General features: G+C 38.0%; 2 protein-coding genes across 3 annotated transcripts in view; both read left to right on the top strand.

The window, feature by feature from the left end:
* The window catches only part of HSF5 (heat shock transcription factor 5), a 30,174-nt gene extending 25,441 nt beyond the window's left edge, over positions 1-4,733 (top strand). Inside the window, exon 6 of the mRNA XM_036454198.2 lies at positions 2,739-4,733. Coding sequence (XP_036310091.1) covers positions 2,739-2,809 — 71 coding nt within the window. The 3' untranslated portion in view covers positions 2,810-4,733. The remainder of the gene's footprint in view (positions 1-2,738) is intronic.
* Positions 4,734-11,901: 7,168 nt separating this feature from the next.
* The window catches only part of RNF43 (ring finger protein 43), a 60,795-nt gene continuing 50,295 nt past the window's right edge, over positions 11,902-22,401 (top strand). Inside the window, exons 1-2 of one of the 2 annotated variants that reach the window (XM_036454323.2) lie at positions 11,902-12,734; positions 13,817-14,475. In XM_036454323.2, the coding sequence (XP_036310216.1) occupies positions 14,224-14,475 (252 nt within the window). In that variant the 5' untranslated portion in view covers positions 11,902-12,734; positions 13,817-14,223. The remainder of the gene's footprint in view (positions 12,735-13,816; positions 14,476-22,401) is intronic. The other variant, XM_036454324.2, reaches the window with a different exon arrangement.

Below are 22,401 nucleotides of genomic sequence, written 5' to 3' on the forward strand. Positions count from 1 at the left end.
GAAATTTCATTAAAGTAATAGCCCCAACACCCTGGAGAGTGCTTGCAGTAAGAATTAACATTCCCAAATAAATACAATGCCCTTGTCCCTCAAGGCCTTTCAGCTCTCAAACCAACGTGCTGTGATTCCCAAATACTTGCCTTCTCTGATGAGTATGCAAGGTTTTCTTCTGAATGAAATCATACCCTGTTTTCCCCAAAATAAGACAGTGTCTTATATTAATTTTTGCTCCCAAAGATGCGCTAGGACTTATTTTCAGGGGATGTCTTATTTTTCCATGAAGAAGAATACAGTACAGATTTATTGTTAAATGAAAATAAAGGAAATTTATTACCTGTACACTGTACGGTATGGGGTTTGAGGCCCATACCCCGGTTGAGGATTGGATCCTCTTGCACTGAGCATACGTGAGGCAACTGACCAATATTTATCTCTCACATTTATGTTTCTCTCTCTCCCCCTTACTCTCTCAAAATCAATGAAAGCATGACCTTGGGTGAGGATTTAAAAAAAAATTCTGATCCCTAGGTTGCACTTTATACCAACTAAATCAGAATGTATGGGGTAGGAGACATGAGCATCAGTATTGTGTTTTTTTACTTTGCTATAGGGTCTTTTTTAATAATAAATTTTTATTGTTCAGATTATTAAGTTGTTCCTCTTTTTCCCCCCATAGCTCCCCTCCACCTGGTTCCCACCCCATGCCATTCCATGCCCTTACCACCACCCCCCATCCCCCGTCTTCATCCATAGGTGTATGATTTTTGTCAGACTTTTCCGCACCCCCCCCCCCCCCCCCCCCCCCCCCCCGTGGATTGTCAGTCCAATCCCTTTCTATACCCCTGATCTATTCACCAGATTATTCTGTTCATCAGATTTTTTATTCACTAAATTTTTAGATTACTTGTTGATAGATATGTATTTGTTGTTCATAATTTTTATCTTTACCTTTTCCTTCTTCCTCCTCTTCTTACAGAATACCTTTCAGCATTTCATGTAATACTGGTTTGGTGTTGATGAACTCCTTTAGCTTTTTCTTATCTGTGAAGCTCTTTATCTGCCCTTCAATTCTGAATGATAGCTTTTCTGGGTAGAGTAATCTTGGTTGTAGGTTCTTGTTATTCATTTCTTTGAATATTTCTTGCCACTCCCATCTGGTCTGCGTAGTTTCTGTTGTATGGGTGCTCCCTTGTAGGTAACTGTTTTTCTCTTGCTGCTTTTAATATTCTCTTTTTGTCTTTTGCTTTTGGCATTTTAATTATGATGTGTCTTGGTGTGGTCCTCTTTGATTCCTTTTGTTTGGGGTTCTGTGTGCTTCTTGGACTTGTAAGTCTATTTCTTTCACCAGTGGGGGAAGTTTTCTGTCATTATTTCTTCAAAGATACTTTTCAGTATCTTGCTCTCTTTCTTCTTCTGGCACCCCCATAATTCGGATGTTGGTATGCTTGAAGTTGTCCCAGAGGCTTCTTACACTATCTTCATAATTTTGGATTCTTTTTTCCTTTTGCTTTTCTGGTTGAGTGTTTTTTACTTCTTCGTATTTCAAATCTTTGACTTGATTCTTGCAGTCCTCTTGTCTGCTGTTGGATCTCTGTATATTATTTTTTATTTCATTCAGTGTATGCTTAATTTCTGGTTGATCTTTTTTCATATCCTCGAGGGTCTCGCTAAATTTATCAGCCTTTTCTAGGAAATTCTTGAAAAACCTTATAACCATGGTTTTGAACTCTATATCCAATCGTTTGCTTTCCTCCATTTCTTTTCCTTGTGATCTGTTTCTTTGTCTCTGTATTTTTGCTGCTTCCCTGAGTTGATAGGGTAGCTTTGGGTGGTAGGTGTCCTATAGGACACAGTGGCTCAGCCTCCCCAGTTACCTGAAGTGGACACTCTTGGTGCACCCTTTTGTGGGCTGTGTACACAATTTTGTTATAGTTAGGCCTTGATTGTTGGTATCATTGGGAGGAATTTACCTCCAGGCCAATTGGCTGTGAGGATCAGCTGTTTCTACAATGGGAGAACTGTGCTGGAGACACCCTTCTGGGGCAAGACTTGCTTCAGTGGGGCTTTGGTGCTCACTGAGTCTGTCCCGAGTGTGTCCCTTATAGATTGCTTGGATGGGACAATCTCATGACAGAGCAAACAGCAATGGCTTCCCATCAGCTCTGCCCTAAGAGGCCCCCCGGGCACTTCTTTCTGTTCTTAATGAACCAACTACTCTTTGCCTCCTGACCTCCGTGAAGGGTATGCTATTTTTTTAAATAGACAGTTCAGATGTTTTTATAAGGGATCAGCTATGTTAGTCAATAAGTGAAAAATTTATGGGGCATGCAACTTTGGAAAAGTAGTGATTACCTATTTTAATATTTTATTTCTGAAGGTATTACTTTTTCATATTCCCACAACCCACCCACCTATTCTTATAGCATCAAAGAAATGAACTTTCATGTCTATTTTTTAATTGATCCCTTTGACACTTTTTCTTAACTTTTCACCTAGAATTATAGGCATTTTAAATGAAAAAGGCTTGGCCACATTACTAAAGGGATAGAAACTTGAAACTTTGTTTTGTCTTGTTGGGTTAACAAATGGGCTGCATCTGTGTACTTTAGAGGTACAGGGTGCCCGTAAATGGAGAATCTGATAAGATAACGATTTAAGACACATAAGCAACTTGTTCTTCTTGTCTGTAGACTTGTCTATTGAACCCTAAGAGTAAGTAAACAAACCTTTCTTTCTAGATCTTCATCTGCTGGTGGATGTGGCCTGCAAGCAAGAGCACTTTCCAAAGGAGGAAGAATTAAAAGAGTGAGGCACGGATGACACGTGACATTGTGCACTAGCTGTAGCTGGAAGCAGACTAGCCTTGCACATGACACACTGTTGGGATTTTTTCAGTTCTGTTAAGGAAAAAAATATATTTTTGTTTTGTTAATTGAGAATTTTGTTAATTGGAAACTTGGTATTTATTACAGCTGTTCAGTTCAGATTATTTACCTTGACAAACTACTAAACATCTAGCAGCCATTTTTTCTGTTTGTTTTTTTGCTGCTCAGATCCCTTTCAAATGAAAAGTCCTGGCCTTTTGTTACAATCAAGAAGCATCTAAAAACTGCTGCATCTATGGTACTGGAGGATAATGTGTGTATGTGTGCTGGTTTATTATCTTCTCTCAAATTATGGTCAGCACAACTCCAGTGGGGACTTAAGTCTATCTGTTTTAAGTCACAGTGTGATTCTTTTATTAGAGACATTTGTGTGAAACACAAAGGCATGTAAGGTCACCAAGACCACAGGTCTAAATGGTTCAGGAATTCCAGGGAAGAAACTCTGGGAAAGAGCTAATATTCTAAGTGATTAACTAGGAAATGCTCTTAACTTTCTCACCCAGCATTCTGTTTCAAGAGCAAGGCATCCGGACTCGGACCATCCATCACACTTAACAGCTCCTACTTATTTTATATTTATGGGAGCATTCTTCTATTTTCATATCTTTCTTTAATTTAAAATGGTACATTATTATAAATTATAAGGTTTTGTTAATATATTACTTATTTAAATATCTCCTAAAGAAAAGTATTTAACTGGTTTAATGTATTTATAAATGCTGGTAGATTTTTAACGTTTTAAAGCTTTATATTTTTATTAATATTTCAAGATAGAAGGATAAAGGATGCATGTGTAATATTTTTACTTTGAGGGGGAAATGTGCAATGTGCACACAAAAACATTAAGAGATTTAACACAGTGCTTTCTTATTTTAGATTTTTTTACATCCAGTAAGTATAAATTATCATTTATATGAGATATTGTGTACAAATTTTGGGAGAAACTGATTAGTAGTCAGTTAACAGAAGCTTTACCACTGATATTTTTAATAGTTTATGTTTGTTTTCAGCTTCTGAGAGGACTTTGGATAGTGGAATATACGATGACATTTTTATCTTGTCCCTTCTGTAGGATTCTAGATTCCAGTAGGATTGTGGGACTGGTTTTTAAGAGAGGAATCTTGGTTATCCACTTTCTGTGGTTGATCCCTCAATTGTTCTTCCAAGGACAGCAGGAAACTTTCTGATTTAAAGTCTTTGAAATTGACTAGAACTTTCTTATTGAATTCTGCTTTAGTTTTCCTAATAAGCACTGCAGAAACAAAAGGAAAGCCTAAGAATATGGAAGTAATTAAAAAAAAAACAAAAAACGGGCTTGGTGATATGGTAAGAGTACTGTGTTAACATTGTGGGTATAACAATTCATTAAATTGCATTGTGCCTTCCCAATGATGTCAAACCCTAGAAGTGTTACAGAACTAGTAGGTTTTTGTTTGTGTTTTTATTAGAGGATGATCTCTGTATGGTGACTCAGTTTGATATGAAAGTAGTTTCTGAAGAGTAATCTATTTGGTCCAACTGATTCTACAAATTGATATCTATGTAATGGGCATTTATTCAACTTTATTAGCAAGGTTTAAAAGATGAACAGATTATCAAGACTCCTATATCTTTTGGCAGAGTATGTGAAGAGGAGACCCAATTTCTAAATGAAGGAACTTTGCTTTTTCTCTGTCATGTTGAAAAGCCAATATACCGTGATGATATTTCTTCCCTTAAATATGTCTTTCTTAGCTTTGTTATGTTGAAGGAAATAATATCTTTTGAGGAACATGTGTCAAGTAGGAACCGTGGCATAGATTTGGTTTCAGTGGTTTTAAGGCTTAATAAAATGAAATATTTTTATCAGCTTTTCAAACTTTTTTTTGTATATGAATACAGCAGACCAAGGAGCTACATCTGCCACTGTCCTCACATGTCTGCTGCCTATCAACTAAAGCTATCATCACAGACTTCGGTAAAATGGAGAAAGATAAAATAAAATCTTTGTGTGAATTAGCCAGTAGGGTCTGGCACACACTAAAAGGTTCCTGACTAGCACTCAGTGTTTCAGCACTTTTAGCATGATAAATTTCAATCAGTCAACAATAAAGTGAGCATTTCAACTTGACTTGTGTCTTGATTGTTTTTACTGTTTAATTAGTGATTATTAGAAACCTCAGTCATTATGACTTTTAATCATAATAATAAAGTTCAAAAGAGAAAGTACTCTGTTTTTTAAAGAATCTGACTTTTTCAGAAAATGTGTACTGGCTTTTTAAATTTAAAATTTGCACTTGAATAGAGATTTTTTTAAAAATTATTATTATCTGTGTACATATTTTAACATTGCCTCCCTCACCCCTCTGAATAGAGATTTTTAAAATGCCATTAAGGATAAGGACAATTCTTTTAAAAATATATTTTTTTTATTGATTTCAGAGAGGAAGAGAAAGAGATAGAAACATCAATAATGATGAGAGAATCACTGATTGGCTGCCTCCTGCATGTCCCCCACTAAAGATGGAGCACGAAACCTGGACATGGGCCTTGACTGGGAATTGAACTGTGATCCCCCTGTTCATAGGTTGATGATCAACCACTGAGCCATGCCAGCCAGGCAAAGGATAAGGACAATTCTTGGCCATGTTTTAGAGCCCTAGTTTTTTGGAAGAGGATGCATGGTCTTTAGTAACTGTAGTCCATCCAGATGTGAAAGTAGATCCCGAGGGATGACGACTTAGACTAGGTGGTTGATGTCAGGGAGGTGGGCGTTTCATCACCACAGTGGTGGCATCATTATCAACCTCCGAGGGAGAACTCCAACATTTAAAGCCAAAGAATTTATCTTGCTTATCAATTCTGGTGACATAAACACAGTATATCAGTGAACTAAGTCACATAGAGCTGTTTGGCTTGATCCTGGGTATCTCAGGGTACCCAGGTTCATGATACATATTATCATCATTCCAAAATCTTGAGTTTCTTTAAAAGAGGGCAATCATAGCTCTAACTGGTTTGGCTCAGTGGATGGAGTGTCAAACTGCGGACTCAAGGGTCCCAGGTTCAATTCTGATTAAGGGCATGTACCTTGGTTGCGGGCACATACCCAGTAGGGAGTTTGCAGGAGGCAGCTGATTGATGTTTCTCTCTCATTGATGTTTCTAACTCTCTATTCCATTCCCTTCCTCTCTATAAAAAAATCAATAAAATATTTAAAGAAAAAAAGAGGGCAACCATATTTATATTTTTTTCTTCTTTCAACTAAATGTATGTCTGAACTCTTAGGCTTGATTCTCTTAATTCCTTTGTAAGATTCAAATAGGAATAAGTGAGGCAAAGCCCATTAGTAGCTTACTTTTTGTTTAGTTAACTTTCAATATAATTTGGCATATGTCATATATAGTAATGTTTAGTTTGTGTTATTTATGCTTTACTATTACATGGCATACATAAAATAAAAATATGCAACCATACCAGACTTTATTTTTTATTTTTAAAGTTTTCAGGTATAATACACAAAAGCAAAAAAGTTTATCTTAAAAAGCATCAAGTATTACATCCATAGTCTAGTCCTAATTATAATTACTTCTTAAAGCGACATTTATCTTTACAAATACAGCAGCAGGTGGTAAGACCTAAAGTCTCAAACACATTGCTTACAGTTCATAATACAAATAAATGTATATGTCTCAAATCATATTTAAGGCAGTTTAACTTAAAATGCATAGACAATTACATACATTAAATTTATTATTAATCAATGAAAAAAATAACGTCAAGAAAAAAATACAGAAAATCTTTATAGAGCACAAAGAAATCAAGTTTACTTAGGGCAACAAATCAGTATCTGCTAATCAATGATAGGCAGTGAAAGTGTCTTCATCCAGGGAAAATAAAGAGGAAAAACATCCCATTACTTTGCATGCTTGAAAAGTTATACTGACAAAACTATAATCTTGGAAAACATTAACTTCTTAATTAAAAAAAAGGTATAGTGTATTTTGCTCTTTAAAATACCCAAAGGCTGGTCTATAATTTCCACCAGTAGGAATACCAAAACATGTTGATCTAGGTTAAACTAATAATGGGCACACTAATGAATTCCGTAACGCTACCCCTAGACTGGGGCCCTCTCAAGGACAGGCATTCTCTTTCATCTCTGTGTCTCTTTATCTGGCAAAGCACTTGGATCATAGACATTTAAGTGCCGATTTCTCAGAAATAGTCTATAGCCAGAAGATTGCATGGCATTTCTTTAATACTGATTATTTTATTGGTAGTTTTTATTTTACTTGACAGAATTCTGAAAATAAACAGTGTCTTCATACTGAACATTGCTCTATTAGGATTAAATTAGTCTTCACTGAAAACCACCCACCACTTTCTATGGATAGGGCAGTGTGTCAGTGTGATTAGTCTGAATTTAGCCTTCTGCTTTTCAAAAACATTAATCAAGGAGCTGGAGGAGAGGATCATGGGAGAGCTCAAGGAGAGTAAACAGCAAGGGCCAGGTTGGCTTGAGCTCTCCAGTGTGACAGAGTAACCAGACTATGATCTGGAGACCTTTGTCAACAAGGCAGAGCCTGCTCTGGCCCAGCAAGCCAAGCACTTCTCAGCCCTGCAGCTAGAAGAGCAGGCCAGCAAACAAATAGGCAACAAGAAATGGCCCTAGTGACGACGGCAAATATAGATGTTTGGTTTTAAAAAAGAGGGAAGGCAGGGGAGGATGGGTGGGTGGAAAGAGAGAAATCAATGAACTTGTATGCATAAAGGCATAACCTGTGGACAGGGGCCATAGGGTGGTGAAGGCCTGATGTAGGGGGCAAGGGAGGGCTAGGAGAGGTCAATGGGGAAGAAGGGGGGCATATGTAATACTTTCAACAATAAAGATTTTTTAAAAAGTAAAAATAACAACCAATAAAAATATTTTAAAAAATTTAAAAGTCTTGTCTGCTGCTACTTTAAATAAAATATAGCTTTAAATAAAACAGGGCTGAGGAATCAGAGCTGCAAGCAGCCATCCTCAAACATGAAAAGGTGTCAGGCCCAGTCCAGAAAAACAAGCCAAGATACTAAATTTAAGGCGCCTTGGATTTTTGAGAGCCGAATGTGTGAATACAAAACAAGGTCTATAGTTTAAATTTTTGTTGTCATTTTTTTAGGTTCAACATTTCAAAGTCTAACATTCAAATTCCAGAAACACTATTCTTAAACACATCTCAACTATCTCCATCAAATTTACTTTAAAATTCTTGCTCTTAAAAGTTCAAATGCCAGTGTATTCCATACTTCACATTCCCTTAAGACTAACAAGTAGTCTTCTGTAACCTTAGCCTAGCATGACTTACTTTTTTTTACAGCAAATTATTCCCTTGCAAAGAGAAAATCTCCCTAGATGCTTCCCCCACTGAAACTTCTGATTTTTTTAAAACTCCATTCTGAACCTAAAAATACTTTTTGCCCAAAGTACCCTTAAGGATTGAGACACCTCTCCCCAGATTTGAGAAAGGATGTTCTAGAGCAGTGTTTTTCAACCTTTTTTGGGCAAAGGCACACTTGTTTCATGAAAAAAATCATGAGGCACACCACCATTAGAAAATGTTAAAAAATTTAACTCTGTGCCTATATTGACTATATATAAAGTAATTCTCTTGAATAGGAATCAAATAAACACAAAGAAAGTATTTTATAATTACTTTATTATGAAATATTAAGTAAACAAAATAGTGAAAAATTATAAAATTCTTGTCTTGTCTGCACCTACGGCACACCAGGCAACATCTCGCGGCACACTAGTGTGCCGCGGAACAGCGGTTGAAAAACGCTGCTCTAGAGAATCACAAATATAAAAGCAAATTCTGTCTCTTTGATTTCCATTACAAAAATTTTTTTTATCCTTAAATATCACTTGGAAAGTCCTTAGAAAGCAAAGGCAAAATAGCAGTACTGTCTAGGGGAATATGGGTCACTAGCAAAGTAAATATACATATTGGGAATAGTATATTTAACAAAAGATTTTCTCCAATAATAAATGGGCTCATCAATTACAGACTCCCAAACTTGCTACCTCTTCTTCTTTTAGGGAAACAATTATCCTTTCTACCCTGTTTCCCCCCAAAAATAAGACAGTGTCTTATATTAATTTTTTCTCCCAAAGTTGCGCTAGGTCTTATTTTCAGAGGATGTCTTATCTTTCCATGCGCTATGTCTTATTTTCAGAGGATGTCTTATTTTCGGGGAAACACCCCCGTATTAATTACTGAATCTAAGACCGGAGTAGACAACTTAGTAGACAACCAAAATAAGTATAAAGAGAGATATCTTTGCTACCATCTTACTTTTCCTCATTTTATGCCTCCAGTTAGCTGGCATGATACTGACTGATTATCTAAGATCTGACACTTCCTAAGGCTATACCTGCCTTGTGAATTGGAGGCTACTGTGACAACAGGCTCCCAAAGTGTTGTACAGGTGTATATAGTTGCCACCTGAAAGAGAAAAAGACCATGGGTGCCACTATGTAAGAAAGGTCTAACAACATTCACCAGCCTGAAAATATCTAAACAAATTAGTTTCAATTCTGGAAGCTTGAATCTATCTTCTACACTAAAGGGAGATTTAAACACTGAAATGTTCCTTTCCAAGGTGACCATCTTGCTTTGGTAAAAGGAGGTAGCTATCAAACCATTAAATTGGCAGCATTTGGCCCAATAATAGACTTTGAAATTTTTCTCTCTAGAAGAATTAGATCTATTCCTATTCTTTAGAAAGGTACAATTGAGGTCTCTACTTGCATTATGTTCTTAATGTCCAACCAATGAAGAACAAGTGCTAAGAATTTACATTAGAATTTATCTCTCTGCTCTAGATTAGCTTTATTAAGCCTAAAATATCAAAACTATCCCCATAAACATTTTTAAAAAAATGTTTTTATTGATTTTGGGGGAGGGAGGAAAGGAGAGGACTAGAGAGATAGAAACATCAATGAGAGAGGGACATCATCGATTGGTTACCTCCTGCATGCCCCACACTGAGCATTGAGCCCCCAACCCAGGCATGTGCCCTGGTTGGGAACCAGATCGTTACCTCCTGGTTCATAGGTTGACGCTCAATCACTGAACCACGCCAGCTGGGCTCCCCAAAATCCTTCTTTAGGGAAAACATACTCAAGGTGAATAGACCACTCATAATTTTTTATTTTCAGAGGCATTAAGTCATTTAATCTTTATAACAAGCCTACAATGCAATTATTATCCATATTTTACAAATGATCAATTTGTATAATTCATTTGTACAATTAAAAAAGCTTTTAAGATTGATGTTATGTGCTTCTCACCACAATTTAAAGAAGTACATAGCATTAAGAACCTTTTTAAAGTGTATAGTTCAGTAGTGTTAACCACATTCGCATATTGTACTTCTGTACGATTTGGAAAGATTACTGGCAGCAGGTCAAAAATGTCTAGCCGAAACTGGTTTGGCTCAATGGATAGAGCGTCGGCCTATGGACTGAAAGATCCCAGGTTCGATTCCAGTCAACGGCATGTACCTTGATTGCGGGCACATCCCCAGTAGGGAGTGTGCAAGAGGCAGCTGATCAATGATTCTCTCTCATCGATGTTTCTAACTCTCTATCCCTCTCTCTTCCTCTCTGTAAAAAAATCAATAATATATATATTTTTAAAAAATGTCTAGCCAGAGTTAAATATAATCTGATAGATTTGAAGACTCAAATTTTAGAACCATCTTAGAAATGCATTATTTCTAATGACAAGGTTTCTGGAAAGGTTTTAGTTCGTGAATGTGATAATCAGCTGAAAATTACTTTTCTTTTTGCCTCCCTTCTCCTTAGGCACATATATTTTACCCCTTTGCTTGTACTCATGACATGGACTCACTTGAGGTCTTGCGTTGAGGGCATAGATCTGGTTCATGCTATTATTGCACCTCCCAAATCTGTGAGAAAAAGACAGATTCCACACCTCTGACATCAACCTGCTCTAAAAGCTCCATAGAGGCACGGTTTAGAAATGAGCTATTAACTTTAAATTAGTAAGAGCTGAAGAAAAACTCTGCATAAAATAAGAGTTCTTGCCAGGGGAGTAGACATAAAAGCAGTAAGTCAGAAAGCATTAAAGCACAGGTTCACTTTAATCTGGCTTTGTGCCATTTATAGACACTAAAACCAGGAAGAGCAGAGATCTTTTAGAACTTATATTTGCAGCCCAAACCGGTTTGGCTCTGTGGATAGAGCATCGGTCTGCAGACTGAAAGGTCCCAGGTTCGATTCCAGTTAAGGGCATGTACATTGGTTGCAGGCATATCCCCCGGAAGGGGGTGTGCAGGAGGCAATTGGTCGATGTTTCTCTCTCATCGATGGTTCTAGCTTTCTATCTCTCTTTCTTCCTCTCTGTAAAAAATCAATAAAAAATATATTTAAAAAAGAACTTATATTTGCAAAACCCTTTGTTCTTTATTATTTAAAAAAAATATTATTGATTTTTTTTACAGAAAGGAAGAGAGAAGGATAGAGAGTTAGAAACATCGATGAGAGAGAATCATCGATCAGCTGCCTCTTGCACATCCCCTACTGGGGATGTGCCTGCAACCAAGGTACATGCCCTTGACCGGAATCGAACCCGGTACCTTTCAGTCCACAGGCCGATGCTCTATCCACTGAACCAAACCGGTTTCGGCTGTTCTTTATTATTATTATTATTATTATTATTATTAAATGCATTTTTATTGATTTCAGAGATGAAGGGAGAGGGAGAAATAGAAACATCAATGATGAGAATCATTGATCAGCTGCCTCCTGCACGCCCCCTGCTGGGTATCCAGCCTGCAACCCAGGCATGTGCCCTTAACCAGAAATCAAACTATATCCACTGAACCAAACCGGCTAGGGCTGTATCTATTTTGTTCTGGTTTTCTTTTCTTTTTCATCCCCCCTCCCCCTCCCCCCTTTTATTTCCTCATAGCCACCATGCTCTCTTAGGTGCAGAATCTGCTTAGGTATCTGTTTGAGTGGCCGTGATTGACATGCGGTAGCTGGTTTACCCAGAGAAAGGAATTGAGGGTTGAATTGGATGCAGTTTGGCTGCGGTTCAATAGAGGGAGCAGAGGAGCCGAGGAAAAAAAGCCAGAGAACGTGTCTCGCTCGGTGTGCGCGCCCGAGCCCGGGCCCTGGCCAGCCCGAGGAGGAGGGGCAGGAGGAGGGACGGCTGCCTGCGCTGCTCCACCCTCACTTTGTGTCAGCAGGTAGAGAGCGTGATTGCAGTCTCAGGGGAGGGAGGCCGAGCTAGAACACCAATTACAAACCACAGGCTTCCTCCTCCAGGGAGTTGATCCAGAATTGTCTTTCTGGAAGAGAAGCACCCGAATCCTTCCGAACTTTCCAAATCCACCCATGATTCAGAGACATTGCCTTCTCCCTCTGGGATTCTCTGTGCTCAAGGGAGTGAAGGGTTGCTTTGCTTCCTTTCTCTTTCAAGACTTGATCATTTTATATGCTGTTCCGGGAGAAAAAGAACTTTTGTTAGAAAGGAGATTTCAGAAATGACTTTGGATCCTCTCTAAGAGTTTTTTTTTTTTTTTTTTTTTTTTTTTTTAGAATTTCTGGGGACCAGTAGCTCTAACCCTGGAGTGAGTGTCTGCCTTTGACCTGCATGGATTATTTTTTCAGGCTGTGGAATTTCTCGGCACCTACCTGCAGTGTGGGGCGCTTGGTCTGGTTGCAGAGTAAGAAGGTGGAAGAATGAGCTGTGCTTGGTTAAACGGTTGAAATCTGTTCTGAGCGGGATCTATAAAAGCATAATTGAATTTGTTTCACCCCCGTGGATTCCAGTGGGCCCGACAGCGCAACAGGTTTGCAGATTTCTTTTGAAATTCTTTTTTTCCACTCCCCTTCCCCCTCTGCCTCAGCAAAAGAATCTGTATAACAGGTTCATGTTCAATTGCTTGGCTCTTCAGCGCTTATTCTGAAGACTTTCTACGATTTTAAAAATTTGACCCCTGAACACAGTGGGCTTTGTGGTTGGAGTGCGCTTATATTTACTTAAAGGTGCAACATTTTTTAAAAATCTTAGAATAAGATTTTGTTTGTACGAAGACCCTAATTCTAAAGCGTGCTTAGAAATTGCACGATCCACCCTGCTCAGGCTTTTTACGTTTCCAGGGCATTTTACTTAGAGCCTGTAATCTAATCACCTCCTTACCCCCCCTACCTTTTACACCCCACCTCCTCACGGAATTTAAAAACGTGTTAGGAATAGTCCTTTGTTTTACTGATGAACCTAGAAAATTACAGATTATAAAATCGGGATAATAAAGTCGTTTCCAAAAGCATCTCATGGGAAATCAAAGTGCTTGGCATTCTCAAGAGGGAGAATACAAGCTGGAATCCCTGAGAGAGAGAGAGAGAAAAGTAAAGATAGAAATACAGTTTTTAACTGGGAAAAAATAATTGGAAAGCTAACCTTTCCGAATACTCTTCTTGTTTGGAAGTTGGAAACAGTTGTGAAGCTCAGGACTATCCTGTATATGTGAAGACGTAACAGATTACCACCCATTTTTACAGGCAAATTTGGTAGAACATTTGAAAGGTATAGCATATTTTAAGTTCATGAGAAATATTCTAAATTTAACGGGGCCTAGAACTTTGGCCATGTTGAACTACAGCTCAGCGTGTAAACTTTTATGAATAATACATGCTGTAGCATCTTTGGCTGTCTCTCCAGATGTGGCCCGAAATGGTCTGTCTCTCTCCTTCCCTGTTTAAAAATAAAAATTCTCTGTGATTGGTAGCCTTTTTTTTACCACTGACAAATTATGTCCCGTAGAAAGGACCATGTCTTCGTTTTCTAAGCTTGGAGATTTTCACTCTCACCTTTAATGCGTGGCCTTAGTTGTTTACTTTGCCTTGTTTTGTTCATTAACATTGGGTTTAGTGGCTCTACAACGTGATGCATATGGAAGACCAGCACCAAGAGATCTGACATAAAAAATATATATATACATACATATATATATTCAGGATGTGACAATCAATCTCAAGCAAAGTTGGAAATTCCACAGAGAAGTGGCGACACCTTACTAATAATAGTGAAGATGGGAGAAAAGGACATGCCTGAAGCAGAAGTGGGCTGAGAGCACCCTCTTCCCCGCCAGATCAGGAAGGCCACCTGCTCTTGGGAATATACTTTAGGAAAAGGAAGGGCCGAAACGATGACTTGGGTTTCTGAAGCCGAAGCGTAAATCCTCTCGCCCTTCGTTTGCCTGGACCTGAGAATCTGCATCTGGTGTCAGCTGGTGGGAGCAGTATGTACGGCCGAGGTGCATCGCTGCAGCTGGTAGCATGAGCGGTGGCCACCAGCTGCAGCTGGCTGCCCTCTGGCCCTGGCTGCTGATGGCTACCCTGCAGGCAGGCTTCGGACGCACAGGACTGGTTCTGGCAGCGGCGGTGGAGTCTGAGAGATCAGCGGAGCAGAAGGCTATCATCAGAGTGATCCCCTTGAAAATGGACCCCACAGGAAAACTGAATCTCACCCTGGAAGGTGTGTTTGCCGGTGTGGCCGAAGTAACTCCAGCAGAAGGAAAGTTAATGCAGGTAAGGACACCTTCCTTCCATTTCACTTCCCATCTGTTTGGAATACTGTACCTTTCTTCTTTTGTCTCCCAAACCCAATCCTTTCCAGGGGGCTTCTGTGGCTTAGCTTCTGATGTGTCCCATCTTTCAGTGATGTTGCCTCATTGGCATTCTAAAGCAAATTCTTATTTTATACCCAAGAAGAAACACATAAATCCTACATTTTAGAAGATCATGGGCTATTTTTAGCTCTGCTATTACATGGCCTTTTAAGATGCACAATAAGACCTTTCTTTGCAAGTGTTACATTCTGGACACAATGTTTTGATAGATGAAATAAATGGACGGGTATTTCATTAAGGATGGTACTAAAGTATCCTGTTTGATTTTGAAGTGAGCACTAAGAAGGTTGATTTTAATGGTCAGCAGCACCCTGAAGCATATTTGATCACCGTGTCACTTTTAAAATCCAGTCAAGCTTGAATGCTATGGCTGGCTTTCCACCACGTGTGGCACCCTATTGCTAAGCCCAAAATGGAGAGGACTGGATTACAAAATGGACACAAGGGGTCAACTTGCCTCCTGGTCACTTTGGTCTTATCTCTCCGTAGTTTTATTATTTTCAAAATTTAAAAATTTAATGTGTTTTTTTATGGACCCATAAAGTTTTTGGGCACAGCTTCTCAGGTTTTCAGGCTGTGAATTTTGCCTATAACTCATTCATAGACAAAAATAACTCTTTATGTGTTGAATTTATGAACTGACGGGGGCCATAGCATTTCACAGGGGAATTGCTCAATCCCCAGGTGAAGACAGAGCCCAGAGGGCTGTCCAGTGTCTTATTCCATAAAGTGATGTTGTTTATTGGTTAAATTTTATTTGTCTCTTGCTGGAGGTTTTGGATACAGGTTACAATGTGGTTAAATATGATTTTTCACAGTACCCACGCTCAGATTTTTATTTTGTGATATGAACAGAACCCAAGTATTACAGGAATTTAAATTCTGGTCTTTTTGGAGAGAGAAGGTGAGAAAACTTAATAAATTATAGAGCTCTCTTTTCCAAACATGGATTCTACATATATGAGTTAGTGGTTTTTCATGACTGTTAACTGGAATAAGTGAAGTGGAAGAAGAATTGGATGAAATGGACAGCCCTGCTATTTAGAAAAATAAACAGGGGAAGAGAATGTATCTGGAAAAATGGCATAATAATTTTTGGAATAAGCATATAGTCATTTAATTTGAACTCTAGGGTGGAATTAGGCACATTTTAAAGTTGAAACATAATTTTGAATACAACGATTGGAACAATTGGAAAGAAAACTTCCTTTCTGACTTGCCTAGTTAATACTCTGAATCATGAGGTGTGTGCCCCATTTTAACTTTTTACCCTAAGCTTTTTTAAACTGTAGAACCATATTTTGATCTCTGAGGTGTTTGGGAGACGTACAAAGTCTGTGCCTTATTAATGTCCTGTGGCAGCAGCATGGTCAGTAGGTTAATTGTATATTGCATAAAATAGTGTCCTTTTTATTTTAAACTTTTGTCTTCTTTCATAAAGCTCTCCATAAAGTTTCTGTGTATTCACAAAGAAAAAATTATATAAGAGGCACTAGCTGGCCTTCTCTTTGCCATTCATTATTTTGTCAATATTTATTATAGCTTCTCTTTTTCTCACTCTGGTGAAATTTGCTAATTTTTTCCAACTGTTCATGTTGAGCCTATTAGTATACTCTTAAGTATAGTTTCTTCATTTTGTGAAGAGGGAAGTTCATTGTGTCTGTTACTTAGCAAGGTCTTTCAGGCATTACAGTAGATGGTTTGCATCATTGGCAATTTTCTGTCTTTATCTTTTCTGTCCACGTAAGCTTCTTCTAGGTCATTAATACATTTGCAACCTAGCCTAGTGTTAATCTCTGGAGACTTGCAATATAGCTTCTGGTTTATTGTCTATTAATCAATTTTAATCCACAATATTTACTAAATTTTCTGAATAGTCACTTATGAAAACACAAAAACAACCTTTTGAATGATAAGCGTCAGTTGCTCTCTATCCACTATTTGGTGAATTCTCTCAGAATTGGCAACACATGGTTTTACACCTCTAGGATCCACGCTGTTCCTTCCTTATCAGATTACACTGCAACTCAAGATCACTCAGCTGTGGTTAACCAAGCTCCCATTTAGCTGGGGTTCCCTTTTGGTGTCCTGGAGGTGTGCTTTGCTGCACGTTAGCTTTCTTGGTGGATAGCTCTATCCTGGTGTCATAAATCCAAAGGAGTCTTCTCTGTTGGCTTTGAGGAGTTTGGGATAATTCTATGTATCCTCCTACCTATGAATGAATTATTCTAGCTGAACCATAGAGTTTCCTCTGAAATAATTTTGCTTGTCTCAACTTCAACTGAGGCTGTATATACAAGGACATTGAAGGCCAGGCCCTGGTAAATTTTTGTCCTGATCTTTTGTGCTTGGGCTTCTTTTTACCAACAGTAATATCCAAGACATGTATAAAGTTTTAAATTGTAATATTCTTGTTGGGATACTAGAAGGAAGTCAACATGGAAAAGGAAATGTTGCCTTAGCTATTTTCTTCCATTTCATAACTCCTCATTTTAGCCCTGATCAAATTAATTTTCTTTCTTTTTTTGCCCAAGAGCTGCTTCTTTGCAATAGGGCACATGTGTCAAACACAAGGCCCGCGGGCCAAATCCGTCCCGCCAGGCCTTGCAATGTGGCCCGCACCGCGCTGTCATCACTGCACTCCGCTGCGTTTCCATCACAATGACAGTTTATGACTGTTCAGTAAACCATTCGGCCCACGATTTAGGCTGGATTTTAGATTTTGGCCCCTTCTCTGATTGAGTTCGACACCCCTACAATAGGGTATCATTTCACATCTCTGTGCGTGTTTGCCGTTGCCTATAAAGTGTCTTTTTTTTTTTTAAATACATTTTATTGATTTTTCACAGAGAGGAAGAGAGAGGGATAGAGAGTTAGAAACATCGATGAGAGAGAATCATCGATCAGCTGCCTCTTGCACACCCCCCACTGGGGATGCGCCTGCAACCAATGTACATGCCCTTGACCGGAATCGAACCCGGGACCTTTCAGTCCGCAGGCCGATGCTCTATCCACTGAGCCAAACCAATCCTGGCTAAAGTGTCTACTTCTTATGTTGGCCCTGCATTTGCCACGATCATTGTCTCTTCCTTTCTACTTTTCTGTCTGTATTTCCACTTTATTTTTTATTTTTTATTTTTTTATATTTTATTGATTTTTTACAGAGAGGAAGGGAGAGAGATAGAGAGTTAGAAATGTCGATGAGAGAGAAACATCGTCCAGCCACCTCCTGCACACCCCCCACTGGGGATATGCCCGCAACCAAGGCACATGCCCTTGACCGGAATCGAACCTGGGACCCTCCAGTCCGCAGACCAACGCTCTATCCACTGAGCCAAACTGGTTTTGGCTCCACTTTATTTTTATATTTAGGATAACCTTCCACTGCTATTCTAGTCAGTATTTTTATAACTATCCACCACCAATCCGTGTCAAAAAATATTTGTAACTCTGTGTAGTGATGGATGTTAACTAAACTTATTGTGGGAGTTATTTCACAATGTTATAGCAAATTATGTTGTACACCTCAAACTAATCTAGAGTTATATGTCAATTATATCTCAATTAAAAAAGAGAGACCCCAAAAAAATCAATTTTAAGAAGACTTTTCAGATTTCCTAATTACTTGGCAGTGACTGATAAAGAAGAGTAAATAACAGTGGTTATTACTTCTTACAGTTTTTATTTTTTCATTTGAATATATTCTTCTTCTCCTGGTTTGTACCATTATATTAGTAGATGGGAAATATGCTGGAGCTTATGCATTGTCTAATTGTGCAGTTTTTTAGTTTGTTTACCTCTTTTCAAGGCATGTTTGTATTTTTTCTAGTAATATGGTTGCTACCACTTGTAAAAGCTATTATAGTTCTATCTTCTCATTTTTGTTCCTTAGTTATAAATGTTATTAATTAGAGGGACAACTCAAAATTTATTTTTCATTGGGGTGTACACCTGGAACTAATATAATAACGTATGTTAACTGTAATTGGAAAATAAAAACACGATTAAAAAAAAAGAAGAAGCAAAACTGCTAGAGGATCTTATTGTAGCCTAGAGAGGTCACCAGTTCAGCTGTCACACTCTTCCTGCTCAGCTGGTTGTCTTGGATTTTCTTAGACTCTGGATCAAGTGATGATCAAGATTAGAATGTACTGCCCTGAGGCCTCGGCACTACAATGGGAGCCACGGTGTTTGGCATCTGGGCAGCCGCAGTGAGCGCCTCCTGGACAGGCTCTCCCTGGCGCGATGTCTCTGCTTGCCCCTCAATTTACCTAGGAGTCAGCACCTACTTATCCCAACTTTGCATTTCTTACTTTATTTGTAGTTGGGCCCTGAAGTGAATTCTTTGAGGAGGGAGAGAAAACTTTATTATTTGAAAATTCTGGACAGAACCAGAGAGAGAAGGCTATCCAGCAAAACTGCAGCCGACAAAGTGCCTAAACTGTGACTCAAGGGACTGACTCTCAGTTCTGCCGCTGAGGAGCTGGGTGATTTGGGACAAAATGCTTTTCACCTTTCGAGGCTTTGGGTTCTGCGTTGGGAAGATGGAGGGACTGTAATGGAACAGTGTGTAACAAACTTGTGCTGTGAATCTTACAAGTATCAGCTTGTTTATTCTTCATAATAACTTCATGCAGTGCTTTGTTTTTCACACTTTACCGATAAGGAAACCGAGGCCCAAATTGTTAGTACCTGCCAAGGTCATGGCCATAGTTAGTAGGTGGCATAGTTGGAACTTGAAGCCTAGAGCCGGTGCTTTTCCAGTGCTAAGACTCTATTCATCTAAGAATGCCATAGCTGAGCAGAACACCAGGGTAGGCTTTGTAAAAATGATTAATTCCTTTCTTCAATAGAAAGGAATGAAAATGATGAATGTTATTCTCTGAGATTGATTCAGAAAACATAATATCCTAACTTCTAACAACCTCTGTATTTCTTCTATTCTTCATTTGTGTTTTTATCTGCAAAGGTATATGTAAGGCAGAATGTTTACTTACTTGGTATCTCTGTTTTAATTTAACAACTTTTATTTCTCTTCATTTTATAACAGTCTATAATAAAATATGTAGTATAGGAACCTAATATAATAAACTTTGAAACAGCATGTGTTTAACTGTCATTATTCCAGTGAGAATTCATTGGAAACAAAGATCTCAAAGGTTTTGTGATTTTGCTTTGAGGCCAGCCTTTAAAAGAAGTATTCATATTCAAGGTACAGTCAACTCTCAGTTATTTATGTTAATTGAGGTGCAGATAAACCACTTAATTTATAATTGACTTTGGAACATAGTCAGAAGTACACCAACAGACGTAATTCCCCTGTGTGCACAAACAATCGTGGGCACTTGCCTTCTGCAGTGCCAGCTCAGAGCCTTCTTGGCTTGGCACCCAGAGGAGAGGAAGAAGCTGCAGGATATTTATAATGAATTTTTCAAGTTGAGAAGATATCTCTTTTGTAAGCAACCGTCAAACAGATTTGTATAGATAATAGTTTCACACTTCATGTTGATTGCTGCAAAGACTTTGTGAGTTCAAATTTGTAAATTTCTGTGGTCAGCGGTGGGTAATGAATGAGCTGTGTCCCTTGTTATTGTTCCTCTCAGTCTATTTGGTGTTCAGTCAGCTGACTCTGGGGGTAGGCATTGCCTTTTTGTTTTTTGTAAAGTGTTTGTTGTTTTCTTTATAAAAATTAGCCATAGTTTACTTTTTATACTATTGTTAAAGATATTCCTGGGGCATATGGTTGGGTTTGTTTGTTTTTAATAGGTTTTGTCTTTATATATTTTTTCCACTGGAAAGTGTTTATTTTGGGAACTTTTATTTTGTTTTTGTTTCTTCTCTCTTATTCCCTTCAAATTGCTAAGTACAGGTGAAGAAAAAGATGTTACAAATGACCAATGTACTATTATAAATGTCCTTTCAAGAACCAAATTCGGTAATAGGGTATTGATAGAGAAGAATGTGATAATGATGTTCCATTGAATTTATATATTTTCTTCCAAGAAGCTTAAAATGATTCACTAATATGTACAAGCCAGGTAAGAACAGGTGATAGTTACTTCAGTTTACAGAAAAGAAAATATAATGGGGAGGAGAAAGGAGGTAAAATTATCCAAGAACAAAGTTGCAGAGATGGACCCAGTCTGCTTTGTGGGAAGTAGATGAGTAATCCAATCTGTAAGGTATCTGAGGATGTGGATTTCTCAGGGATCAATTCTCCTGAGTGAGAACCCTAAAAAGCTAAAATATTTGGACCTATGCTGCTCAATGTGATAATTCAGTCAAAAAAGGATTGGTGAAGTTGTTTGCCAACTTTATGTCTCAAAAAGCCCTATGACCTAATGCTCTGACCTGCACTCATTGTTCTTTTGAGAATTGTAATTAGAGTAAAAGTCAGTCTTTACAGTGAGCTGTAGGCCTCTTTAGGATCTGGCCTGGCACCCCCACCTTTCCCCTACTCTCTCCTCCACTCTACGCCAGCCACTCTGACCTCCTTGTTGTCCTTCAGTTAAACCTGGCATATTTCCACCTCAGGGCCTTTCCTCTGCTAGTCCCAATCACACCCAGTGATTTTCTTCCTAGTCTTTCCAATGTCACCCCCAAGTGTCAAATATACCTTCTTAGTGAGGCTTACCTAGACCATCCTATTCCAAAGGACTCTTCCTACTCCCTTCTAAGTCCTATTCTTTTTCCCTGCTTTATTTTTCTTTATTGCCATGTGACATACTGTCATATTTTACTCCTATAATCTCCCCTCATAGACTCTGAGCTCTGTGAAAGCAGGGATTGTTGTCTCTTTCTTGGGTCTAGTGCCTTAGTATATATATACTTAGTGCCTGAAACATAGTAGGTTCTTAATAAATATTTATTGAATGAAAATAAGGAACATTATGGTGGTGCTAACTCTGATAGTTGGGGGAAAACTGGAGGATGAAGCGGTTGTATTTATCTCGTCATATATTAAGTAGACTATGAGGTCAATTGTTTTGAGGGCTTTGAGTTTGATATAGCATGCTCTATTCATTTGCTCCTTTATCTTACCAACAGCGTCTCCCTGATTGTTTTTTCCAAATTGTAAACCATATGTTTGAGGTGCTCTTTTATACAGTATTTTTACACAGAATTTATTTGGTTTAAGAGTTCAACCCTTGCGTTTTAGGAAATTTTGATTTTTTAAGAAAGATTTATTGGGGTACTGAGAATGTGATGGAAGTTATTGGCCATATGTACTTAACATACAATTGTACATAAAATCTCAGGGAGTTGAGAATCTTTGAAACACGTGTAGGGATTTGAGGGCACCAAAATAAAAGCTGCCATCCTAGAATAATCCCAATTATTTCAAGAAGTGAAACCAAATTCTCAAAACTAATTTACTGTCAGTTTACCTAATTAAAAAGTATTTGTATACATTATTTGAGGTCAGACAAATAATATTATGATGGAACTATAGGAAGATGAGCTTGAACTAAGATCACTTTAGATGTAAAACATTGATATCTGACAAAGATCTACTTATGTGAATTTAAAATAATGTGGTCTCCAAATATTAAGTGAAAATTTGAATGAAACTGAAAACCTTAAATGTTATGCCTACTAATCTTGGTATTTCCTAAGTAATGATTACAGATTCCCATTATTTCTCCCCTTAACCATTTCTACAGTCTTGTGTATTATCCACTGCAAAAAAATAAATAAATAAAAATAAAACAAAAATAAATAAATAATTAAAAAATATGTATATATATATATATATATATATATACACAATATATATTGCATGATTCAGGTTTCATGTTATTTATTTATTTATTTAGCTTCTACT

This window comes from Pipistrellus kuhlii, unplaced genomic scaffold (genome assembly GCF_014108245.1).
Source record: "Pipistrellus kuhlii isolate mPipKuh1 unplaced genomic scaffold, mPipKuh1.p scaffold_m20_p_28, whole genome shotgun sequence".
Classification (NCBI taxonomy): Eukaryota; Metazoa; Chordata; class Mammalia; order Chiroptera; family Vespertilionidae; genus Pipistrellus; species Pipistrellus kuhlii.